We start from the raw sequence: 27,624 nt of genomic DNA, 5'->3' as shown, positions 1-27,624 counted from the left end.
AATTGTTATTGCATGGTTTTGTTTTCTTCACTATTATTCTACAATCTAGAAACTACTAAAAGTAAAGAAAAACCCTTGAATGAGTAGGTGTGTCTAAACAAATCCTCCTAATATTGTACAATCTGTGTTCATTGGCCTGGGCTATTGTTTGTTCGAATTCAAGACCAGATTGATATCACATTGTCAGTCAGAGTAGCCACTCATTTCGATCATTGGTGTGGTATTTTTTTTATCTATGTGTGGAAATCCTGAAATCGCCTCTGCTCAACTGTAGCCTATGCCACATGGCAAACATTATGGCTTTAATATAACGTTTTTTTTCTTCTTCAACAGTAAATGTACCAAGCATCGGATTGCATCTTGGTGCAAGGATTTGATTACAGAAAATGATAGTGTGCAGGGAAGAGGGGTGGGGGGGCTATAAAAAACAAAGCCCCATGCCTATGATTTCTGAATCTGTCTCTGACCATAGAGAGACCCCAAGCAAGAGGTTTGGTTATGGGAAACAGTCTGATTGACTGTCTCATAGATTTAACTGCTGCTATGAATCAACTACCCTCCCACCAAATAACAGACAAGCCTGCCCACTGGTTTAATCAAGGTTGTTCCACGTGATTTCAATGAAATTACGTTGAACCAACAGTTGAATTGATGTCTGTGCACAGTGGGTGTGTTCCCAACCATGAAGGAGGAGAAAATAAGTATTTGTATAACTAAATTCATAGCCTACTTTCAGTTGGATTGAAATTGCTGGAGAGGACTGCCGATATTTCAAATAGCCAACACTTGGTTAGATGCTGAGAACACTTCCCGTTGAAAATTTGATTTGATTAAATATGAAGCCTATGGCTGACATGAATTGTACTTTTGATCAACATGGGGACCCAAATGGAGATAGATTACTGCTCCAGGCGCTGTGGGATGATCTGCGAGCGCGACGGGAGTTCCTCACGTCACCTTATCTGCCCGCGTGCTTTGCGTTCTTCATCCACATTCTCCTCTGCTCACCTTTTCTAGTGTTTGAAGCGCTGGGATGTTTCTGGCCACGGATACATTTCTACAGGATCTCTAGGATAGCTGAACCGTTGGGGTTGTGTTTGCAGCGATGGGTTGACTGCTTTTGGAGGATTTTTATCAAATACCTGACAACTATTCTCCCGGCCAGCGCGCTTTACCAAAGCGTTCGGAATCCAATATTTCCAGAACTCGCGCCATCCTGGAGAGTGCTCATAGCGGAGGTTATCGCATGCCTACTTCTATTCGATGCGCTGTTCTTTATATGGCATTATTCCATGCATCGGTAAGCTTTTTGTTTTTATGATAAACTTTGATGTGTAGTGATTCACTTCAGGTTGTGCATAATATGGCGACATATTTCATATCATCTGAGAAAATGACACTGCTCAACTCAGCACAGCCATAGAGTACGACAGTATGAGTCATAAAACCTCCAAAACCTAGTAGTCATACAGGGAAATGGTTCCAGTCGTGTTACCACCATTAATTTTTCCCATATGAGATTTTAGAAACACTTAAAATAAGGTCTGTGTTTGGTGTAGGTTTTACCCAGGCGTGACGTTTTGTATAACTGTGTAAGTATCTCTAGGACATGGTGACTTATCAATATAATGCCTGTATTTAACCCCCCCAAAATGAAATGCAAATTAGCGGCTAATGTGAACTACAAATGCCATGGTGAGACTACTGAATCGAATAAAAGGTAAGCATCTCTGGATTAACTATCTAATGTTAGCTAAATGTAGTAATGAATAAATTGGCTACATTTCTTTAAATGGACAATGCTGTGAACTGTCTTGTGAAAGTTTTAAATTGGCACAATACATGTTAGCAAAGGTGTCATCTAGAGATGACGTGCAGGAGCTTGCAGGGATTAGTAGTTTTGCATGATATCTACATTGGTGTTAATTAGCATTTTCAAATATGAGAGTAAATAAAGACAAAAATAAAAGTCACCTTGTCTGAGAGAGATTTACATGGTTATCAAAACGTCACACCAGGGTAAGCCTACACGAAACACAGCCCTTATAATTTATTTTTGGCTCTAAATAAGGTTGTTGTTTTTAAATATCCCCAATGGGAAAAATTATTGGAACCATTTCTCTGTATGACACCGTTACTGTGGGATTCTCTAGATCAATGTAGCATCCACAGTTACAACCAATAGGTGGCAGTAAAATACCAAAATATGTACACATTTCATCCAAATATACTAAACAATAATATAAATGCAACAAGTAAAGTGTAGGTCCCATGTTTCTTGAGCTGAAATAAAATATCCCAGGAATGTTCCATAGACACATAAAGCTTATTTCTCTCAAATGTTGTGAACAAATTTGTTTACATCCCTGTTAGTGAGCATTTCTCCATTGCCAAGATATTCCAACCACCTGACATATCAAGAAGCTGATTAAACAGCATGATTATTACACAGGTGGACCTTGTGCTGGGGACAATAAAAGGCCACTCTAAAATGTGCAGTTTTGTCACACAACACAATGCCACAGATATCTCTAGTTTTGAGGGAGCGTGCAATTGGCATGCTGACTGCAGGAATGTCCACCAAAGCCAGCCCAGGCCCTCCACATCTGGCATTTTCACCTGCGGGATGAAAAGCTGGTGAAACTGTGGGTTTGCACAACCGAAGAATTTCTGCACAAACTGTCAGAAACCGACTCAGGGAAACTCATCTGCTTGCTCGTTGTCCTCATCAGTGTATTTACCTGACTGCAGTTCGGCGTCGTAACCGTCTTCAGTGGGCAAATGCTCACCTTCAATGGCCTCTGGCACGCTGGAGAAGTGTGCTCTTCATGGATGAATCCGGGTTTCAACTGTACCAGGCAGATGGCAGACCGTGTGTATGGTGTCGCGTGGGCGAGCGGTTTGCTGGGGTCAACGTTGTGAACTGAGTGACCCATGGTGGGGTTATGGTATGGGCAGGCATAAACTACGGACAAAGAACACAATAGCATTTTATCAATGGCAATTTGAAAGCAATCCTGAGGCCCATTCATCTGCGGAAATCACCTCATGTTTCAGCATGATAATGCACATCCCATGTCGCAAGGATCTGTACAGAATTCCTGGAAGCTGAAAATATCGCAGGTCTTCCATGGCCTGCATACTCACCAGAAATGTCACCCATTGAGCATGTTTGGGATGCTCTGGATTGACGTGTACGACAGCTTGTTCCCGCACCAAAAAAGTTGAACTTCTCCTGGAGTTGCCTTGCCGTGAATGTCATGTCGACCATACTCCTGTTCTTTCTGAAGCCGCATTGTGACTCTGGCAGCAGCCTCTGTGATGTTGTTCACCAGCCTGTGTTGCATCACCTTGGCCAGGACCTTGCTGGCAACAGCCAGAAGGGATATCCCCCGGCTGTTGTGCAGATGGACTTGTCGCCCTTGTTCTAATTGATCATGACAATGTTTGCATCCCGCCACTGTTGAGGGACGATCTCCCGGTCCCAAACCTTAGTGATGTACTGGTGGAGCATTCTGGTGCAGAAATAACCTCCCTTCAGTAGCTCTGCCGGGATGCTGTCAGCGCCAGGAGTATTGTTGTTCTTGAGAGAACAGATAGCTGATAACACCTCTTGGAAGGTTGGCAAATGGTTGAGGTCTTAAATGGGTGGATGAACAGGCAGTTCTTCCAGGATGGAGTGGTCTGTAGGAGGATGCTGATTGAGTAGTGCTTCAAAATGGTCAGTTGTTTGCACTTCCTTGCGCTATGCATGCCATTGCTTGCGAAGGGTAGCAGATGTGGTGCTGTTGAGAGTAGCCCTGTGTGCATTGTGCATATTGACACCATCACAGCCTTACTGGACCCTTACTGGACAGAGTTCTCATCTAACCAGTCATGATGTTTCCTACCTCTGTAGCCAATGGAGTGAGCCACTGCCTGATAGAGCACTGAGCTAATAGATGTCCACTTCTGTTCCATGGGGTCCTCTGCACTCAGAAGAGGCTCAGTCTCCCTCAGCCTTTCAGCGAGAGAGCGACGGCAACTTGTCCCTTACTGCAGCTTTCTCAAGCCAGATACAGTGCAGATGCCTCTTACTGGACTTCTGCAGGTGTTGGGGGGGGGGGGGAGACCTATTTTCACCTGGTGATTATCCAGTATCATACAGTGATTTGTCCAGCATTCTGCACCTCTCATGGCACGTGTCAGCAGGATGTCATTAGTATCAGAATGTCTCACTGTGACGTAGTCAATCAGGTGCCAGTGTTTGGAGTGTGGGTGCATCCATGATGTTAGATATTTGTTCTTCTGCTGGAACAAGGTGTTAGTGACAATTCGATCATGCGCGACTCATAGAGTTAGCAGTCCCATGCCGTTCTCATTGACCTGGCCAACACCATGCCTACCCAGCACTCCATATTTTGTTGTTCTGTCCCACCCTTGCGTTGAGGCCACCCAGCAGAAAGATCTTGTCATTCATGGGGATGCTGTGAATTGCCTCATCTAGTGACTGGTAGAAGCAGTCCTTTCTCTCATTTTTAGATGGTAGCGTTGGTGCGTATCCACTGAGAGGAGTAGCATAACGCATCTTGGCTGGGAGGATACGGAGAGACATGAGTCTTTCACTTATGCTGACAGATGTTTCGGTGAGGCTGGGTAGAAGGCTGTTCTCATGTGCCAGTCCCACACCGTGCTGATGTTGTCCACCCGGAGGGTAACCTTTCCAGAAGAAGGTTTCACCTTCTCCCTCCTCTTTCAGGGACCCTTCATCCAGGAACCTGGTCTCACTCAGGGAAGCAATGTCAATGTTGTAGCGCCTTAGTTCTGCAGCAATCAAAGCTGTTCTTCGATGGGGTCTATCGCTATTATCGTCAGTGTCCAAAAGAGTTCTGATGTTCCATGTCGCCAGTCTCAGGGGAATTATTTTCTTTAGCATTTTTCGACCGCTGAGTGGAACTCCCAATAGGTGCAGTAGCCTATCCAGGATGGCGTGAGTGGAACTCCCGATAGGTGCGGTAGCCTATCCAGGATGGCGTGAGTGGAACTCCCGATAGGTGCAGTAGCCTATCCAGGATGGCGTGAGTGGAACTCCCGATAGGTGCAGTAGCCTATCCAGGATGGCGTGAGTGGAACTCCCGATAGGTGCGGTAGCCTATCCAGGATGGCGTGAGTGGAACTCCCGATAGGTGCGGTAGCCTATCCAGGATGGCGTGAGTGGAACTCCTGATAGGTGTGGTAGCCTATCCAGGATGGCGTGAGTGGAACTCCTGATAGGTGCGGTAGCCTATCCAGGATGGCGTGAGTGTAACTCCTGATAGGTGCAGTAGCCTATCCAGGATGGCGTGAGTGGAACTCCCGATAGGTGCAGTAGCCTATCCAGGATGGCGTGAGTGGAACTCCTGATAGGTGCGGTAGCCTATCCAGGATGGCGTGAGTGGAACTTCCGATAGGTGCGGTAGCCTATCCAGGATGGCGTGAGTGGAACTCCTGATAGGTGCGGTAGCCTATCCAGGATGGCGTGAGTGGAACTTCCGATAGGTGCGGTAGCCTATCCAGGATGGCGTGAGTGGAACTTCCGATAGGTGCGGTAGCCTATCCAGGATGGCGTGAGTGGAACTTCCAATAGGTGCGGTAGACTATCCAGGATGGCGTGAATGGAACTCCCGATAGGTGCGGTAGTCTATCCAGGATGGCGTGAATGGAACTCCCGATAGGTGCGGTAGTCTATCCAGGATGGCGTGAGTGGGACATTTTTAGGCTACCTTTTCTAACCTTTTCTAACTTCCAATAGGTGCGGTAGACTATCCAGGATGGCGTGAATGGAACTTCCAATAGGTGCGGTAGACTATCCAGGATGGCGTGAATGGAACTCCCGATAGGTGCGGTAGTCTATCCAGGATGGCGTGAGTGTAACTCCTGATAGGTGCAGTAGCCTATCCAGGATGGCGTGAGTGGAACTCCCGATAGGTGCGGTAGCCTATCCAGGGTGGCGTGAATGGAACTCCCGATAGATGCGGTAGTCTATCCAGGATGGCGTGAATGGAACTCCCGATAGGTGCGGTAGTCTATCCAGGATGGCGTGAGTGGGACATTTTTAGGCTACCTTTTCTAAGCCTCTCCCCAGCTGGGGTGAGCCGTGTGGCTCCTTAATAGGGCTAATCAGTCACACAGTAGTCTGATGTGAGCAGATTCCACTCAAGTGCCAGCTGCTGGCGACCATAGTAGCCCTGTGCCGCTGGCGTGCAGGGGTATGATTAAGGGCTCCCGGTGCATTCACTCCTGCCCCCATCACCAGACACCCCAATGCCCCCAGACTTTAGTCCGGTTTCTGGTTGATGGCTTCACCAAGGTCAGAAGTCGATACCTGTGCAAAGGAAGTTATTTAAAGTGCCGCTGAGGGTGCGCAATCCCCAACAGCACTACTTCTTCCTACAGTGAAAGTCCAGTGACAAGGGGGAAACCCAGGACGACCAGTATCTTCCACAGCTGCAGGAGGCTGCCGGACCTCCAGTCTGTCGGCGTCCGCCTACCGCATGCCGCCAGCACGCTGCTTTTCTCTCAGGGTGTGATCCCCTAGCCTTTGTTGTACCAGATTAACCCACAAGGCAGTGGGACAGTGGTTGATGGCTGCCAGGATGTGTCCACACAGAGGTGGGCCTGTACAGACGCATCTCTGGGGCCCACTGCTGCTCCCAGGTCCCCTGCCGGTTAGCCTGGAGTTTCAAGACAACCAGTTAACGTGTGCCACCATGAGGAGGCCCGACAGGAGTGTTGGTCATGGAGAGGCTTTGTACCGGCAAGGGGAGACTTGTGCATGAAGATGCTGCACAATTCACCACAAGGGCTTGCCGGCGGCAGCGAGCTGTAAGCGAGAGTATGCAAACGTGTTAAGCGGGCATGCCACTAAACTCTACCTAGGCACGACTGCACTAGACGTGTCACATGCAACCTGCGGTTGCCTGTCGCGAGCGCGCACACACACACAATAATATTGTTATGTGAAATATTATTACACACATATACAGCACCAGTCAAAAGTTTGGACACACCTACTCTTTCAAGTGTTTTTATTTATTTTTTATTTTCTATATTGTAGAATAATAGTGAAGACATCAAAACTATGAAATAACACATATGGAATCATGTAGTAACCAAAAAAGTGTTATATATTTTATATTTGAGATTCTTCAAAGTAGCCAACCTTTGCCTGGATGACAGCTTTGGACACTTTTGGCATTCTCTCAACCAGCTTCATGAAGTAGTCATCTGGAATGCATTTCAATTAACAGGTATGCCTTAAGTTAATTTGTGGAATTACTTTTCTTCTTAATGCATTTGAGCCAATCAGTTGTGTTGTGACAAGGTAGGGGTGGTGTTCAGAAGATAGCCCTATTTGGTAAAAGACCAACTTCCAACATAATTATGTCATAGTTTTGATGTCTTCACTGTTATTATACAATGTAAAAAATAGTAAAAATAAAGAAACACTTGAATGAGTAGGTGTGTCCAAACTTTTGACTGGTACTGTATAATAAATAATGTTCTAACAAAATGTCCATATCAACAATAAAAATGATTGAAAATGCAGTTCAAAATGTCAGTGTCTCAAATTAAATTCTAGCTAGATAAATAAAATGTTTCAGTTATATACTCTACATGTATTTTCATTCAACAGTAGCCTATTCCACAAATTGCAAGGAAAATGTGTTTTGGCCGCCCTTTCCTTGTAAATTAAGTCTATTCATCTGTCTTTTAGGTTGAACCTCTCAGTGACAGCGTTGTACGGCCAAGGATAACAAAATTATCAAACCTGGCTTTTGTCCAAAGTGTTGTAAAACATTCCTCTGATCTCTGATCGGCTGTCTTATATACAATTATGTAGACACGCCCAAATGTGCAGAGCTTACCGCAGACTTACCCACAAATGTTTAGGCAATACGCATGCACAACATATGAAATAGTCTCAATGCAACAAATGAAGCTAGGCAAAGCAGTGATTATTTTGGGTACCCTGTCCTTCCCATGGAAATAATAATGTTGCTAAAGGAGATGGCTGCCGTTTTACGATCTCGTAGCCAATTGTGCTATTGTGTATGTTTTTTTGCATTATTTGTAAAATATTTTGAACATAATGTGTCTGCCACCATGTCTTATGACCGAAAAGAGCTTCTTGATATCAGGGCAGCGATTACTCACCCCGTACTGGAAGAATTCTTCTTCAACGAGTCGGACGGGGAGGATTTACTTTGGACGCCCAACAGGGCCCTCATCCCCGTCATTCGCAGGAGGAAAATACGGAGATATCGTGGACGACTGTCCGAGTGCCTTGTAAGGATCCATCGCCGAGAGGGTAATCTACCTTTACCATCAGTCCTATTAGCCAACGTACAATCAATCGATAATAAAATAGACGAACTACGAGCACGTATATCCTATCAACGGGACATTAGTTTTTCGTCAGGATAGAACGGCATCCTATGTATATTTGTAAACAACAGCTGGTGCATAATCTAAGGAAGTCTCAAGGTTTTGCTCGCCTGAGGTGGAGTATCTCATGATAAGCTGTTGACCACACTATTTACCAAGAGAGTTTACATCTATATTTTTTGTAGCTGTCTATATACCACCGCAGACGAATGCTGGCAATAAAACCCACTCAATGAGCTGTATACGGCCATAAGCAAACAGGAAAACGCTCATCCAGAAGCAGTGCTCCTAGTAGCCGGGGACTTTAATGCAGGGAAACTCAAATACGTTCTACCTAATCTCTACCAGCATGTTAAATGTGCAACCAGAGGGAAAAAGACTCTAGACCACATGTACTCCACACACAGAGATGCGTACAAAACTCTCCGTCACTCAACATTTGGCAAATCTGACTATAATTCTATCCTCCAGATTCCTGCTTACAAGCAAATACTAAAGCAGGAAGCAACAGTCAGATGAAGCAGATGCTAAGCTACAGAGCTGTTTTACTAACACAGACTGGAATATGTTCCGGGATTCCTCCGATGGCATTGAGGAATATACCACATCAGTCACTGGCTTCATCAATAAGTGCATCGATGAAGTCGTCCCCACAGTGACACGGCAACATCCGTACTGAGCTAAAGGGTAGAGATGCCGCTTTCTAGGAGCAGGACTCTAACCCGGAAGCTTATAAGAAATCCCGCTATACCCTCCGACGAACCATCAAACAGGCAAAGCGTCAATACAGGACTAAGATTGAACCTTACTACACCGGCTCTGACGCTCGTCGGCTGTGGCAGGGCTTGCAAACTATTACAGACTACAAAGGGAAGCACAGCCGCCTGCTGCCCAGTGACACAAACCAACCACACAAGCTAAATTACTTCTATGCTTGCTTCAAGGCAAGTAACACTGAAACATGCATGAGAGCACAAGCTATTCCGGATGACTGTGTGATCACGCTCTCCGTAGCCGATGTGTGTAAGACATTTAAACAGGTCAACGTTCACAAGGCCGCAGGGCCAGACGGATTACCAGGGCGTGTACTCCAAGCATGCACTGACCAACTGTTAAGTGGCTTCACTGACATTTTCAACAAGTCCCTGACTGAGTCTGTAATACCAACATGTTTCAAGCAGAACACCATAGTTCCTGTGCCCAAAAACACTAAGGTAACCTGCCTAAATGACTACCGACCCGTAGCCATGAAGTGCTTTGAAAGGCTGGTCATGGTTCACATCAATACCATTATCCCAGAAACCCTAGACCCATTCCAATTTGCATCCTGACCAAACAGATCCACAGATGATGCAATCTCTTTGTGAGAATGCTACTCATTGACTACAGCTCAGCATTCAACACCATAGTGCCCTCAAAGCTCATCACTAAGCTAAGGACCCTGGGACTAAACACCTCCCTCTGCAACTGGATCCCGGACTTCCTGATGGACCGCCCCAGGTGTTTTTATTTGTATTTTTATTACATTTTTTATTTAACCAGGTAGGTCAGATGAGAACAAGTTCTCATTTACAACTGCGACCTGGCCAAGATAAAGCAAAACAGTGCGACAAAAACAACAATACAACACATCTGCCACGCTGATCCTCAACACGGGAGCCCCTCAGGGGTGCATGCTCAGTTCTCTCCTGTACTCCCTCACTCATGTGTATGTGTCCAATAAAATGTGATTTGATTTGAGGTGTCACTGGTTCAATCACTAAAGGCTACTCCTCTTAATTCACCACACACCTATGTTTTTGATCATTTAGTTGTAACCCAGACAACAAAGTTATAGTGCATACACATCAAAGTTCTGTCTGTATGGTCCCCAGGGTTCCTTGGCTGTATCGGATGGTCCACCAGGCTCACCACCAGAACCGGATTACCTTTGCCCTGACTGCCCAGGATGCCAGCCCGACTGAGCTCCTCTCCCTGCAGGTGCTGGCCCTGACCAGTGCCTGGGTGGTGGGCTGCCACCCTTTGAGCGAGGCCCTGTTCCACCTGCTCAACACCTGGCTGGCCGTAGAGGACCACTGTGGTTATGACCTGCCCTGGGCCCTCCATAGACTGCTGCCCTGCTTCGGAGGGGCCCCCTTCCACCAGGCACACCACCACGTCTACAGGGGGAACTACGCCCCCTACTTCAGGCACTGGGACTGGCTTTGTGGGACCTACCTGAGGGTAAGGGAGGAGGCTGGGAGGAAACATGGAGGGAGGACAATGAGGAGGAGGAGGAGGAGGAAAAGCCTGGGGTCTGACTGTGTATGTATGTGCGCGTACAACAAAGCTTAAATCACATCAGGAGACCACTTTTGAGGTGTGAGGAAGAAAATAAAACTTTTTATTTTGCAGGTTTTAGTTCCCCTTTTAATTTCAATTGAGCACATCAAGAGACTGGTTTTTGGCTGGCAGTGTTTCTGTACTGCATGTGCAATAGCAGAGTTTGCTAATCAAAATACCACTTGATTTGATACAATTCATTCTACCAGGTAAGCCTACTTTGCAGTTAACATTTAATTTGGAAAGTTTACTGGAAGGCCTTTAGAAATGACTGTTTCTGCAATGTTAACTGACTTTCCTAGTTAAAGTTTAAATGTAAAAAAAATATATATATCAAACAAATTTACTGGCTGCACAAAGTTGTAGACACAGGCATTCCCATGCCATTGCATCTTCAGAAAGTTGCAATAAATACAAATCACAGATGCATTATTTAATATTCTTTACATGTCGGCTTTGGAGTGAACCAATCTGTGCTTGCTTTTTCCTCTATGGCACTTCAATTTTTTATTTTTTTTTAAATGTAACATTTATTTAACTAGGCAAATCTGTTAAGAACAAATGCTTATTTACAATGACGGCCAAACCCGGACGACGCTGGGCCAATCGTGTGCTTCCCTATGGGACTCCCAATCCCGGCCATACAGCCTGGATACAACTTGGTAAAACAGCCACACAGTGAAGCCTCAACTAGCTCTCACAGTCTCACGTCAGAATTAGACGTTCGTCCATGTTTCTCAAACAAAACTTTTTGAAGTTGTTGCAAATTTCAAAGTGTTTAAGGTTAACTGTATGCATTAACTCCGACATCTTAAGGTTAGGCTAATGCCTACTCTGAGTCGTTAAGGTTTGGGATAGGCTTAAAACAAAAATCTCAAACAACTTTCTGTTGCTGGATTGGAAATTGCATCCTTCAGAATCAGAGGCTTGTCATGGAAATAAGTCACTCTGGGTTCATTCTGTTGTTATCTGCACGTGGGTGATGTCTTCACCCCTCCCTGGCTTAGTTTCCCAGATGCAAGGATGATTTAGAGACAATGAGGAATTGTTCTAAACTCCTCCTGGTTACACCAACCACATTTTCTATGCAATGCAATCTTTAACTCATTTGTCAACTCAAGCCATCTCTGGTGACCATACGCCCAGATTAGCTGCAGGGAATTAGAGTGGAGACCAAAAAAACACAAACAGGACAGAAATATCCTATTTGTTAAGTATTATTGTCTAACTATTAATATCAAACAAATCAGGTAAACATGTAATTGTTCTATCACAGGCTTCAGAGACAATAAGAATAATGCATTTTATTTAGAAGATGCCTTTCAGATGCCTTTCAGGACACCACAAAAAATCTAGTGCTATACATAAAATCAATTCCATTCATGAATTCAAATTAATTTGAATTATGCTTGTTTATTTACAGTTTATCAACTTCAAAATAATGGACGGGTTCTGGCACGTGTCACTTCACACTGATACCATGTGCAGGAAACAGTAGCTTACCACTGTGTTGGCTAGGCTACACTGTGTAGGCTACTCAGCATTAGCTAGCTAGTTAGCCAAACAAAGCTCACTGTTAATCTTGTTCAAGAGACCTTGTATAAAAGAGGATGTTGGCGCATTTGCCAAGTTATTTGATATCAGTGATTTTGCCATGAAGGGCCTCCAATCCCCATCTATATCAGTCACTGATTGCATTGATCTAATCAAGGGCCTTAAAGATAGTTTCAGTACATTCAGAGACAATGATCAGCACTACAACACTGATACTTTTAGAAATCATGAAACACGCTTCTCTACTTCGACTCGCACTCTACCTCCCTCTGCTGAGACATAACCATCAGTCCTGTGAAATAAAAAAAGTTATTTCAACTTATGCTCTGATGCGCTTCGCAAGTTGTAGGCTACAAAAACTGACCTATTACCAGTGTCATCATACAGCCTAGGTTGAGACTACAGTTTTGAAATATACAGGACTCTAATTGGACTCTAATTGGACCTCTCTTATTAAATTAGGCAAATTAATGAAACAATACTTATTTCCAGTCAATAGCCTATCATTTTTAGGAATGTAGTTTAATTGGAAATCGAACTTAGCTCTGTGCTTCTCCACCCATGCACTATAGTTAGGCCCTATAGGCTATTGAACCATTTCATTGATATCACACATTGTAGGAACACTTGATCTCCTGCACCCAGCAGAGAATTGCACTAGGCTTGTATTTTTACTCAAAGTGATCTCGGCTAAGAAAAGGTTGGTGACCACTGTTCTTGTCTATATTGGCTATGGCTGCCTATTGTGATTATTACAGTTATATCTGGGCTTTATGTTCTAGTCTCATAGTCTATTAATTAAGCTTTAGGCCTCTGGTTTATTATGTGTAGGTCTATGTGAGTCGCATGTTAAATGCAAGAGTCATGCATTTACGTAGGCCTACAAAACGAATTGGTCATTTAATGCAAAATCACATGGTTAAATGGTTTGTTGTGTGTGATTAATTACAGTAGGGTATAAGGTATGCTTTGATGATAATTTAATGATTTGAGTGCCTAAATTTAGTCGCATTGTCACGCTCGTTATAATGATGATGGTCGGACCAAGGCGCAGCGTGAGTATAGTTCCACATCTTTTAATGAATAAGTGAAACTGAAAACAAAATAACAAAACTTACAAAGACCCGTGACTACGTAGTGCTCAAACACACTATACATAAACAATATCCCATAACCTACAGGTGGAAAAAATTCTACTTAAGTATGATCCCCAATTAGAGACAACGATAACCAGCTGCCTCTAATTGGGAATCATACAAATCACCAACACAGAAAATCAAACCTAGAACCCCACATAGAAAATATAAACTAGAACAACAAAAAAAAACTAGTCATGCCCTGACCTACTCTACCATAGAAAATACAGGTTTTCTATGGTCAGGATGTGACACCCATCTAAATTTTTGATGGCCCTGCCATCAACAGATTTCTGCCTACACCACTTGTGTGTGCGTGTGGACATAACAATGGTATCCATGAGTTCATCTGACTCTGGGGAAGTAGATAAAGGGCTTCATTGCCAAAATTGCAAAGTATCCCTTTAAATGTAGGGGTTAGGTTAAGGTTCAGTTTAGGAGTGAAGGTTAGAGTAAGGGTTAGGTTTAGGAAAAACTGCTTTTGATTGGAAATACATTTTATAAAGTGTGTTTGTTTTGTAAATTCCAGGTGCTTATGTGTTGATTCATATGGGACTTAGGTATGGCAGAGATCTCAATATGTGATGAGCATAGATGTAGAGAGACAGTGCTGGTCCTTTGGCTAAATTGGCATGTTTGTAATAGACTGTTAATAACTTGTTATAATTACTCTACTCTTATAGTCAGGCTATTTATTCTACTGTCACTACTAGCCCAGCTAGCGCATATCGTTCTGATAACCATACGTTTCTTAGAGCTTCGTAAGAGCGTTTTTTTCCTCTGATTATTTTCACGTTTGAAAGTAAGGCGCTATGGTCCCGTGCAAATTATATAGTGTGGGTACACTGTGCATGAGCCTATCAAAATAATTAAAACAAAATGTCAAGAAAACTGTAGGCAATTACACCACCTTTTATGAGCAAATGGACTTGAAAACTGCTGTTGTAGAAACAACTGCTCTTGTAGTCGAGAACTGTTAAGCATTCACCCAGGGTTTATTCAACGATTGAAACGCAGACCTTTTCTGGATGCAGCCAGCATTGGACTCTTAGACATAAATACATTTTAGCATATATAGGCAAGGAACATCTGGTTCAGTTCAGCACACTCCTCTCTACTGAGGTTTCTTGGCAAGCTTATGTAACGGATGTGAAATGGCTAGCTTAGTTAGCGGTGGTGCGCGCTAAATAGCGTTTCAATCGGTGACGTCACTTGCTCTGCAAGGGCCGCGGCTTTTGTGGAGCGATGGGTAACGATGCTTCGAGGGTGACTGTTGTTGATGTGTGCAGAGGGTCCCTGGTTCGCGCCCAGGTCGGGGCGAGGGGACGGACGTAAAGTCTATACTGTTACACTTATCTATTATATAAAACATACTGTACATAGTGGCATCCAAGTGATACAACCCCACTTCAATATATAACATGTGGGATTGCCGTTCCCCTTCTCCAATCGTTATAACACACAGTACAGTTGTCTAAGAAAATTGTCATCGGTATCTTCATTTTTCCTTCACTTTGGTATAGCCTATACTCCAAAATGTGATGTGGTTAGAAGAGAACACTGACATTTTGCCAAGGCAAAGGTGAGTTGGCGCCACCAAGACGCACAAGGACAGCAGTTGACGCATAAATTCTGGCTTAATGCAGGAATGCAAACTAGTCACCTTTAGGTGAAATTCGCCGTTTTGAATCCAAAATTGGTGACCCAATCGCGTTTGGAGCTGTATCCAAGGCTCATCCAATCATTTACTCAGCCAATCGTTTACGTAACAGAATGCAGCGCAGCACGGGACTGAAGAAAGAAGAGACAACCAATTTACGAGTTACAGCATCAGCGTGCGCTCTGGAAATTCAGTTTGCCAGTTACAGAAGCACGTCCCCTTTTATTTATTTATTTAACCAGGTAGGCTAGTTGAGGATAAGTTCTCATTTACAACTGCGACTTGGCCAAGATAAAGTAAAGCAGTTCGACACATACAACAACACGGAGTTACACATGGAATAAACAAACATACAGTCAATAAAACAGTAGAAAAAGTCTATATACAGTGTGTGCAAATGAGGTAAGATAAGGGAGGTAAGGCAATAAATAGGCCATGGTGGTGAAGTAATTACAATATAGCAATTAAACACTGGAGTGATAGATGTGCACAACATGAATGTGCAAGTAGAGATACTGGGGTGCAAAGGAGCAAGCTAAATCAATAAAGTATGGGGATGAGGTAGTTGGATGGGCTATTTACAGATGGGCTATGTACAGGTGCAGCGATCTGTGAGCTGCTCTGACAGCTGGTGCGTAAAGATAGTGAGGGATATATGAGTCTCCAGCTTCAGTGATTTGCAGTTCGTTCAGGTCATTGGCAGCAGAGGACTGGATGGAAAGGCTGCCAAAGTAGGAATTGGCTATGGGGGTGACCAGTGAAATATACCTTCTGGAGCTTGTGCTACTGATGGGTGCTGCTATGGTGACCAGTGAGCTGAGATAAGGTGGGGCTTTACCTAGCATATACTTATAGATGACCTGGAGCCAGTGGGGTTGGTGACGAATATGAAGCAAGGGCCAGCCAACGAGAGCATGCAGGTCGCAGTGGTGGGTAGTATATGGGGCTTTGGCGACAAAACGGATGGCACTGTGATAGACTGCATCCAGTTTGTTGAGTAGAGTGTTGGATTCTATTTTGTTAATGACATTGCCAAAATTGAGGATCGGTAGGATGGCCAGTTTTACGAGGGTATGTTTGGCAGCATGAGTGAAGGATGCTTTGTTGCGAAATAGGAAGCCGATTCTAGATTTAATTTTGGATTGGAGATGCTTAATGTGAGTGGAGAGAGTTTACAGTCTAACCAGACACCTAGGTATTTGTAGTTGTCCACATATTCTAAGTCAAAACCGTCCAGGGTAGTGATGTTGGACGGGCAGGCACGATAACGAAGAGGTAACGTTAGGTGAGAATCCTGACCACGGAGATAGGGGTGAGAAAGTGATGAAGCGTACTTCATGAGCTATAACTGAAAAACTACTGGCATTTGGAAAGTTTGAGGTGAGGGAGAAAGTGTGGTGGAACAAGTATTAGCATTAAGTATTTTGCTAGCTGGATCGAATTCTCTGCTATCCAAAGAAATGTTGAGCAGCATTATCAGATCAAATAATTGAGTGTATGGTGTGAAAATTAGCTTGCTAATAAAATCAGACAGCTAACGTCAGCTAGCTAAAGTTACAACATCGGATGAGCTAACATTAGTAACCTAACCAATTCGCTATAGTATTAACTGGTATATGACTCCTTGCCGTTCCTCAAATTATAACCTGTTAGATTGCCAGGGTCCAGTAAGCAACTATGTGAAATGTTAACTAGCTAACAAACTAACCACTAAGCTAACTAATGTTTTCCCTGTACAGTATGTGGTTAATTTTCAGAGTGAGAGAATTAGGTGAAAATGAGGCATTGCTTGTTAAACAAGTGGATTCAGGGATCAAGTGTAGTTGGAGATGGGCCTGGCTTAAACTGGATGCCACTATAGAGGTGAAAGGAACACCACACACTTTCCCTCTTTCTCACTTTTGCTGATGTCCACAGACAGAAAGTGTACAATGTAACAATGTGCAGTGTAGCCCAAATATATTGTTTTTGTTGCGTTGAACTTGACACTAACACGTGAGTGAGGGGGGAATATATATATTTTTTACTCAGTGAACGTTATTTTTGCCAATATAGCCTTTAGCACTTGATCAATGTCTACTATAGTGGCCACTATGATAGAGCAAAAATATAATCCCTGTTTGTTTCATTCTATTTCTACTTTAAGATGTTTTTTCCCAAGTGCAATATTTGTGTGTGGTCACAAACGTTCTATTATAAAGGCTGGCATGGCTAACTGCAATATTAGTGTATAGTTTTTTTCTGAAGACTTGTCATTTGCAGTAAAGTCTAGGCAACAAATGACATTGGATTGCTTGCTTTACATTTTTTAGTTGTGAGTTAGGTTCACACGAACCACTTTTTATTTTACACATAGAGACTGATCATGTAGATCATATTCTTTGTTGTTTAATTAGTTAAAGCCTGCATTTCCCCCTAGCAGGGATTTTTCAGTGCAAAAAAAAAAGTGTCACCTTTTTGGGCCCTGAGCAGTTTGCATCCCTGTTAATGACAATCGGAAAATGTCATCTCACATTTTGGTGTTTTGTGTAACAGATGTCTCTTTCCATTCACCACTGTTTGGAGGCTGTAAATATTTTGCGAGTGGATGAATGTCCGCGGGTAGAAACACATTATTATAGATGTTATATACAGTTGAAGTCGGAAGTTTACATACACTTAGGTTGGAGTCATTAAAACTAGTTTTTCAACCACTCCACAAATTTCTTGTTAACAAACTATAGTTTTGGCAAGTCGGTTAGGACATCTACTTTGTGTATAACACAAGCAATTTTTCCAACAATTGTTTACAGACAGATTATTTCACTTATAATTCACTGTATCACAATTCCAGTGGGTCAGAAGTTTACATCACTAAGTTTATTGTGCCTTTAAACAGCTTGGAAAATTCCAGTAAATGATGTAATGGCTTTAGGAGCTTCTGATAGGCTAATTGACATCATTTGAGTCAATTGTAGGTGTACCTGTTGATTTATTTCAAGGCCTACCTTCAAACTCAGTGCCTCTTTGCTTGACATCATGGGAAAATCAAAAGAAATCAGCCAAGACCTCAGGAAAAAAAATTGTAGACCTCCACAAGTCTGGTTCATCCTTGGGAGCAATTTCCAAATGCCTGAAGGTACCACGTCCACCTGTACAAACAATAGTACACAAGTATAAACACCATGGGACCACGCAGACGTCATACCGCTCAGGAAGGAGATGCGTTCTGTCTCCTGGAGATGAACGTACTTTGGTGCGAAAAGTGCAAATCAGTTACAGAACAAGAGCAAAGGAGCTTGTGAAGATGCTGGAGGAAACGGGTACAAAAGTATCTATATCCACTGTAAAACAAGTCCTATATCGACATAATCTGAAAGGAAAGGAAGAAGCCACTGCTCCAAAACCCCCATTAAAAAAAGCCAGACTACGATTTGCACCTGCACATGGGGACAAAGATCGTACTTTTTGGAGAAATGTCCTCTGGTCTGATGAAGCTAAAATAGAACTGTTTGCAAGCCGAAGAACACCATCCCAACCGTGAAGCACGGGGGTGGCAGCGTCATGTTGTGTGGTGGCTTTGTTGCAGGAGGGACTGTATTTGGCTAAGGTGTATGTAAACTTCCGACTTCAACTGTATCTTCCTCACTCTCAGAGAAATAAGTTGTACTGCTTAGTTTTACACAGTCAAATGTAACAAATAACTACTTTTTTATATGTCTGAACTGTAAAGAAATGTTCAAATGAATCAAATGATACATTTGTGATATTTTTGCAAATTACCCAGCATCCTTTTCTGCATCTGAAGTTTTGAATTATATGTTGTTCCTCATATTTAGCTAATTCAAATTTGATGTTCATTTTCCAACTGAATAATGTTGCACTTTAAATTATACGTTACACATTTTTGTATGTTAATGTTTTACTGTAATGTGAACAACTGGTCACAGTTATAAAAAGTGTTACTTGTAAATGGCAACTCCAGCCACAACTATTTGTAAATAACTGTTGTAACATTGGCTGAGAAGATGCTTTGGTCAATCAAGGTAACCTTTGCATGGCTAATTACAATAGTCAATGTGGTTAATGATTAGGTCTATTTGTAAAAGTATACTTGGAAGATATTATAAAAAACACTATTTGTAAAGACAATACAAATGACCAAATCATCCTCTAGTGGCCTCATGGGTGGAATGTTATAATTTCAGTTTTTTTTAAAGTGTATCGCTGAAAATCTGGTGTTTATTTTTAAAATGGTTCTGTTATATTTCAGTCTGCTGTGATGTAAATAAAGTTTAATATTAGGATGCAACCTCAATGTAATACATTTAATGCTATATCTCACATGGTGCAGGCTTTTTAAGCCCATTCCCATGTGTGTGAGGTGTATACTTTTGTTTCAAAGTAGATTTGTGTAATACTACCAAGAAACACTCTGTGACCTTGATTTAGCCAACTGCAGTAAAAGGTTATTAATTGATCATGCTAGTATACTATAATACAATGACTTTGATTGGCAGTGATGTAAAGTACTTAAGTAAAAATACTTAAGTACTATTTAAGTCGTATTTGGGGGTACTTTCCTTCACTATTTATATTTGTGACAACTTTTATTCCACTACATTCCTAAAGAAAATTTACTTTTTACTCCCATACAATTTCCCTGACATCAAAAAAGTACTTGTTCAAAGAATCAGGAAGGACAGAATTATGGTCCAATTCACACACCTATCAATATCATGCGTTGTCATCCCCACTGCCTTTGATCTGGCTGAGTCACTAAACGCAAGTACCCAGTTTGTAAATAATGTCTGCGTGTTGGAGTGTGCCCCTGCCTGTCACGTTCGTCGTAAGGATCGGACCAAGGCGCAGCGTGAGTAGAGTTCCACATAATTTTAATAAATTGAAACTCACTGAACAAATCAACAAACAACCAAACGAAACAGCTACTGGTGCACACAGGCAACTAACCGTAGACAAGATCCCACAACACAAATGAGGAAAATAGCTACCTAAATATGATCCCCAATCGGGAACCATATCAGGCCAACATAGACATACAAAAACCCATAGACATACGAAAACTAGAGTACCCACCTGAGAGATATCTAAAGTCAGGGCGTGACACTGTCTGTAAATTTAAAAAAAAACAAGAACACTGTGCCGTCTGGTTTGCTTCATGTAAGGAATTTGATGTATAGCATTTACTTGTACTTTTTATACTTTTACTCAAGTATGACAATTGAGTACTTTTTCCAGCACTATACTTAATTACATTTAAAACTAGATAGTTTTAGACTTACTCAAGTAATATTTTACTTGTTGACTTTTACTTAAAGTAAAGATGCCTTAATCAAAAATGACTCAAGTATGACAATTGAGTACTTTTTCCACCACTGTTGATTGGTCAACTACATATAAATATTTGTTTACACTAAATTAGAATTGTAGTAAATACATAACTACTAATAAGTTGAGAAATATACATAAAATGTACTCAAGGTTTATTCAAATTACAGTGCATTCTGAAAGTATTCAGACCCCTTCCCCTTTTCCACATTTTGTTAACAAAAAGTACATTTCACTCTACTTGAACTCAATCACAGATAATGTTTTCTGGCATACGGCTAAGTACTGAGTAGTAACTGCTGTGTTTTATTAAGACTCAGCGGTTCCATAATAATGTCAGAATGGTGGTCCTGGAAAGTTTACATGATGCAGAATCAGAGTCCATAAATACCCTGGAAGACCACAAGATGTCTTCATTGAGTCCATTTCTGACTGATTGTAACAAGGGGCTCAAGTCAATAACTTGCAACATGTAGGCTACTCAGTAGGGTCACAGCGTGGTTGGGGAGAAATAGATGCTAGACTGAGAGCGAAACCATGAATCATAGACACAGGAAATAGTTGTTTTTACAGTACACTAGTCTTGTGTGTGTGTTGAGGCTACAATGACAAAAAAAATGTAAATTGTCCCCCCAAAAAAGGAGTCCCCCATATCAGTGATAGTCAGTTTAGCACTGATTGGGGAGATGAAAGTTACTAATAGTACAACAGTAAAGCCCTGAGCAGCATAGAGCACAGCTGGAATAGTAAGTCTATAGTAATAGTAATACATACTTGTTTCAAGCAGACCACCATAGTCCCTGTGCCCAAGGAAGCGAAGGTAACCTGCCTAAATTATTACCGCCCCGTAACACTCACATCAACAGCATCCTCCCAGATACCCTAGACCCACTCCAATTTGCATACTGCCCCAACAGATCCACAGATGACGCAATCTCAATCGCACTCCACACTGCACTTTCCCACATGGACAAAAGTGAGAATGCTGTTCATTGACTACAGCTCAGCGTTAAAAACACCATATTGCCCAAAAAGCTCATCACTAAGCTAAGGACCATGGAACCAAACACTTCCCTCTGCAACTGGATCCCGAACTTCCTGATGGACCGCCCCCAGGTGGTAAGAGTAGGCAACAACATGTCTGCCACGGTGATCCTCAACCGAGAGAGACCTAGCAGTGTGGTGCCAGGACAACAACCTCTCCCTCAATGTGAGCAAGATAAAGGAGCTGATCGTGGAATACAGGAAAAGGTGGGCCAAACAGGCCCCCATTAACATCAACGGGGCTGTAGTGGAGTGGGTTGAGATTTTCAAGTTCCTTGGTGTCCACATCACCAACGAACTATCATGGTCCAAACACACCAAGACAGTCGTTAAGAGGGCACAACAACACCTTTTCCCCCTCAGGAGACTGAAAAGATTTGGCATGGGTCCCCAGATCCTCAAAAAGTTCTATAGCTGCATCATCGAGAGCATCCTGACCGGTTGCATCACCGCCTGGTATGACAACTGCTCAGCATCTGACCGTAAGGCGCTACAGAGGGTAGTGCGTACGGCCCAGTACAACACTGGGGCCAAGCTTCCTGCCATCCAGGACCTATATACTAGGCGGTGTCAGAGGAAAGCCCAAAAAATTGTCAGAGACTCAGTCACCCAAGTCAAAAAACGTTTAATCTGCTACCGCATGGCAAGCGGTACCGGAGTGCCAAGTCTAGGACCAAAAGGCTCCTTAACAGCTTCTACCCCCAAGCCATAAGACTGCTGAATAATTAATAAAATGGCCACCGGACTATTTACATTGACACCCACCACCCCTTCCATTTGTTTTGTACACTGATGTTAATGGCTGTTTATTATCTATGCATAGTCACTTCACCCTTACCTACATGTACAAATTGACTAAACTTTTCCCCCTGCATATAGCCTATATATTGTTATTTTATTGTGTTACATTTTATAATTTTTTTACTTTAGCTTATTTGGTAAATATTTTCTAAACTCTTTCTTGAACTACACTGTTGGTTAAGGGCTTATAAGTAAGCATTTCACGGTGAGGTCTACACATGTTGTATTCGACGTATGTGACAAATAAAGCTTGATTTGATGTCTTTGTGCAGAGCGTGGAAATGTGCAGATAGTTTCAGACATCCCTAACGTCATTACAATTCACAGACTTCTTTGTGCATCCACTAGAGCTCCTGAATGAGCTGCTGCTGCCTGAGGTACAATACAAACAGTAGTGTTTATTCCTGGCGACGTGTGGCTCGCCCTAGCTGTGATTAACATTGGTGGGGTTTGAAGGGGGAAGACAGGCCCGAGGGCCATCCCTGGAGGATGCAGGCACACACCTAGCTCTTCACCACACAGCTAGTCCACATGTCAACATGACCTCAGCACAGCTTCCTCAGGACAATTGGCCTCCCACAAGTGTGCCAACTACTGTATCTCCCTGATCAGTGGGGCTGCGGGTCAGAGAGCTGGCTGAATGGAGGGCAGCATCGTCGACCGTACGCCACACATCCCCCTGTCCTCATTACAGGCAATTAGGAGGTTTCCTCCCGTGTAAATACTCACGTTCGATGATTCCTTACATCTCACAGCTCCCCTCCCCTTCTCTCGCTTGCTCGGTCTCTCTCTGTATCTCTGTCTCTCTCTCTCTCATCTCTCTATCTTGCTGTCTCGCTCTGCCTCTCTCTCTTCTACTTAACCTCTCTGTTCTTCTTTATCTGTGTGTCTATTATTTATTCTCTCTCCTCTTCTCCCTTGTACTATTCCTACGAGCATGGATAGATAATTACACAAAATCACAGCTGGAAAGAACACCCACAAACACACCCTTGCACAACTGACAGAGTAGACACATACAATGACAGAGTAAAGTTTAGGTCTATATGATGTCTTGTTGTCCAGCTGCAGTGCAGGATGAGGGGGATCAGCGTAAGGAGCTGGGTTGCTATTGAGATATGGGCCTGAGGGATCCAGAGGGAGGGATGGGATGGGAGCTGTTCCACATCAGAGAAAAGGCAGGGAGGATGACAAATCAAAACACATTTTCTAGCTTAGACAAACTAGTGTATTACTTAAACATAACAATTGCACAATTATGCCTAAGTGTGTTTCACATCCAGAAAAAAACGTGTTTTCATAAATCTGGCACATGAACCCTTACACAAAGAGTAAGAATCAATTTTTTATGATAGTCAATTGATGGGTCATACACTGCATGTTTTGAGAATCGTGTCATTCTGTAGCACGAGCAGTAGCCATAGAAACCACATTCATGAGATATTGTCAGCACAACCATTAAAGACTACCTATTTCAACATGCTTCCTAGATTTGGGCATTAGTTGACAGTGGCCAGACTCCTCTTTTCAGTGGTTTCTGTAAATATTAAATTAGTGAGCTCCTACACTGAGGCTTGCATGCTAGCATGTTGACGTCCAGTCGTCCAGTAATTGGTTTGGGTCCTTGCCCTCTTGTCTGCAGCCATATATAGACGGCCTCTGCTTTCATCTAACACGAGACAACAGAGGTCACTGATCTTATAGTTTCCGATTTTCTTCTTGCCAAAATATTTCAATGCACTTGTATGGTGATTTTAAAGAGCTGTGTCTGTGGTTGTGAATAACTCAGACATGTAGTTCTATGGTGTAGGACTCTTCAAGAAAAGTGTGTCAATGTTACTTAACTTTTCATATTTTGCAGTTAATGAGCTTTTTATGCACGTATTTGATTGGTGGAGGCATGTTTTGTCAAGTGTTATGTGTATTGTTGAACTGATCCTTTCATTAATATTACATTTTGTGTAAGGGCTCTGTTCTATGGAAGCCCATTTCCACAAACAAAGAAGAAAATCTGACTACGAGTTATGAGATAATAAGTCATAAAAAATGTTATTATTATGAGATAGCAAGTCATAAATGTGTTGTTGACATCTGGTTGACATCTGATTTCATTCATTCGTTCATTCAATTCAATCCATTAAAGGGGCAATCTGTTATTGGTACATCCATTTTTTAATATAAATTATTAATATATAGTCATTGATTCTTGAAGAATGTAACTTAGAAAAGCCTCATGAGCAACAGTCTTACCCCATCAGAACCCCAGATATAAGCTTGTTTTACTCCATTGTTTGTAGACAATGTACTTATAACCAAACATTGCATAGCTTCAAAACACAGTTAAAACTAAAATTTTGGTCTCCATTCCTCAGCTGTTTACCAAATAAAATATCCAGGAGTACGATTTGTTAATGTTAGATTTCCAGATTGTTCCTTTAAAAGGGGTCAACCTGCAGGACTTTCCATGATTCAGAATTACAATCTCATAATAATCTAATAATTATGACTTACTATATCATAACTCGTAGTCAGAAATGTTTCTCTGGGTGGCGTGAACCGCTTCCAGACTATTCATGTAGCTAGTGCTATTTGTATTTCTGTTGTGGTAGTTTTTTATTACCATTTTCATTGTGACTGAATCTCTGAATCAATCCACATCACGGAAAGGAAATGTAAAGGAAATGTTCCCACTTTAGCGGAGGCTGCATTCATGTAGGACCATGTTCTTATATACTCTGTTATGTTTTTGTGTTATCACAGGGTTTAAACTAGCTGTATGTTTGGCTCCTGGCAGTTTAAAGAATGCTGCTTGGGAAAGCCAATAGCTCCTCCTTGTTTCTGCTTCCCTGCATGTGTCCCTCCTCAGTGTGTTGACAAGGGTGACACTAGCCCTCTAAGAGAGGGAGACACCATGCCTACACAGACTGGCATACAGTCAACTGGCCCTTGCACTGTGTCAGTGTACTGGGTACTGTTTAGCTGGGTACAGTAGGCCTACTGCTACATCAAGTCCAGAGTCTATAGCTTTCTTAAAAACGCTTATGGCTTCAAAGTGATTATCAAATCTGTGAAGGCAACACCACAACCTTAGGTAAATGTTCTTGGCCTACTACAAGTGCTTTTACACCAAGTCATTATATCACAACTGCAAGAGTCATGCATCTTTACACAACATTTTGGAGCACATTATTTTTATTAACATCCACTATGTGCGTTGGTACATGAAAATGATATTACATGATAATAACATGCCTTGACACCGCTGCTGCTGTTGATATAAGTCCATCAGGAAGAGCATTGGAAGCAGAGGAACCATGTTAATAGTTCATTTTCTCTACGTTTTTTGAAGCGTACAAAAAATCTTTGAAGGACAGGTTTTCCATCCAGAGCAGCTGTCTGCATCTGCAGTTTGTCATAGCGAGCGACAGGCAGACCATCCATTGTGTTCATTAGCTGGGCTTCCAGTCAGTTTCCCATGGTTCTGTGTTTGTGTGACATGTGTAAACTATGGCCTGTGAGCTGATACTGTGGTACGCAACTGTCTCAACCTCAGAGTTCTGCTTCCTAGTCCTGAGAGCCCCCTTTCTAAAGTTTTGCATTATGTTCATAGTTGTCAGGCCAAGGGAGAAATGGATTATGATTCCTGATGAAGATGTTATGATCATTTATATTCAATAGTATTTTTTTAACTATTCATTGTATGAAAAAATAATTATTTATGCACGCTAAGACTGCAGTTTTGCTGCTTCAGTATTTTACAATAGGATTCACAAAGCAACCAGATCAACAGGTAACAAAACATAATATTCACAAAATATCTATAAAATATCTATAAATTAAGGCTGTTTTCTACAATATGGTCAGAGTATGTGCTGTATGTTCACCCTCTGTATGCATACATAAATAAATGTATCAATAAATAGGCTTTCACATTATCAAGCAGCAGAGAACTGTATTACATTTGTATTAGAAGAACACAGAACAACAAGAGAGGACCCCACACAGGACTCCTTAAAACTCACAGAGGAGGGGAGGAGACACGAGGTGCCACCCCCCTCCTCTCATTCTCAGCCTGTTCATGATAACAGGCCAAATGCAGGTAAATCTTTTCCTTAGACGTGAAGGATGGCAGGGCCGGGGGGAGAGTGATGGGGGTAGTATAGGTGAAGGGACAGAGAGGGTTTTCAGGGTGGTGATGGTGGGGGCACATGGGGGTACATGTAGGTCAGTGAGTTATGCTACACTCTTAGAAAAAAATATGCTATCTAGAACCTAGAAGGGTTCTTCAGCTGTCCCAATAGGAGGACCCTTTAAATAACCTATTTGGTTCCAGATAGAATCCTTTCGGGTTCCATGTAAAACCCTTTCCACAGAAGGTTCTACATGGAACCCAAAAGAGTTCTACCTGAACCAAAAGGGTACTCCTATGGGGACAGCCGAGGAACCCTTTCGGAACCCTTTTTTCTAAGAGTATAAGTAGAGTCTGTTTCTATTAACGTTAGTAGAACAAAAATAAGACAGCACTCTGGTGAATAAACTTAAATTAAATGTTTTACTGCATCACAAATGTTTGTTGTCGTGACACTGATTGCCATTGCCTCCTATGCACGCCGAAGAAAGGCTCATACCCGAAAAGTTTGTGTAGCAATAAAAATATGTTCATTGAAGTTTATTCATTGGAGAGCTGTCCTATTGTTTTGTACATACAGTACAATGGCTCAACACCCGGTCTAAGTTTATACAAGTGGAGTCGAGCATGCTGTTTATCTTTTCATGTTTCTATTAGTAACCATGGAATCTTGACAGACCCCCCCCCCCCCCCCCCCCCCAGTCGTGATTGGCGGAGCACGTTTCTCAGTGCCAAGACCTCCTTATCGGTGCAGAGGAGTGGGAGAGAATGGCTCACATGTCATGTGACATGGGTGGGTGAGATAACTCAGATAACCCAGTCCACCCTAACCTCTGACCCCAGCCCAAGTGCCAGGGGAGGTGGTGGGGGTGAGGATGAGGGCAGGCCCCTAGCAGAAGTCCAGTCCAGTCAGGTTTTTGCTTCCCCTTGGGAAGCCTGTTGCTGTTAGAGAGACAGGTAAATGAAGTGTGGATTAGTGTTAGCGTCTAGGGGGAGAACAGAGATAAGTGTCAGAGGAGGAGAGCTGACGCTCCCCCTGTGAGGTCCCACCAGCTAGGCCTACTGGACAGTACTGTACGCCTGGGTGCTGTGTGGCTAAAAGGATAGTTTATTCTTCCTCATTTATTCTTCCTCATTCAGAATGATGAATTCGTATTGTAGACGTTGTACTGTAGAAAATAACATACATTTTCCTGAAATTCAAAATATACATTTACAATGTACAAAGTGTAGGAGTTTAGATG

At 42.5% G+C, this 27,624-nt stretch overlaps 1 protein-coding gene across 1 annotated transcript; it reads left to right on the top strand.

Annotated features, from left to right (window-relative positions):
• Positions 1–734: 734 nt before the first annotated feature.
• On the top strand, positions 735–15,427 carry LOC139390086 (cholesterol 25-hydroxylase-like protein). Its single transcript, XM_071137230.1, has 3 exons — positions 735–1,300; positions 8,144–8,329; positions 10,281–15,427. Exon 3 carries the CDS (start codon positions 10,300–10,302, stop codon positions 10,738–10,740), a length of 441 nt encoding a protein of 146 aa, XP_070993331.1. The 5' UTR covers positions 735–1,300; positions 8,144–8,329; positions 10,281–10,299; the 3' UTR covers positions 10,741–15,427.
• The last annotated feature ends 12,197 nt before the right edge of the window (positions 15,428–27,624 follow it).

Source organism: Oncorhynchus clarkii, chromosome 30, assembly GCF_045791955.1.
Source record: "Oncorhynchus clarkii lewisi isolate Uvic-CL-2024 chromosome 30, UVic_Ocla_1.0, whole genome shotgun sequence".
Classification (NCBI taxonomy): Eukaryota; Metazoa; Chordata; class Actinopteri; order Salmoniformes; family Salmonidae; genus Oncorhynchus; species Oncorhynchus clarkii.
This window is presented reverse-complemented; position numbering and strand designations above follow the sequence as displayed.

What these genes read in the sequence shown, in the direction of transcription:
- LOC139390086 (XM_071137230.1), top strand. Translation starts at nt 10,300, where the DNA reads ATGGTCCACCAGGCTCACCACCAGAACCGGATTACCTTTGCCCTGACT.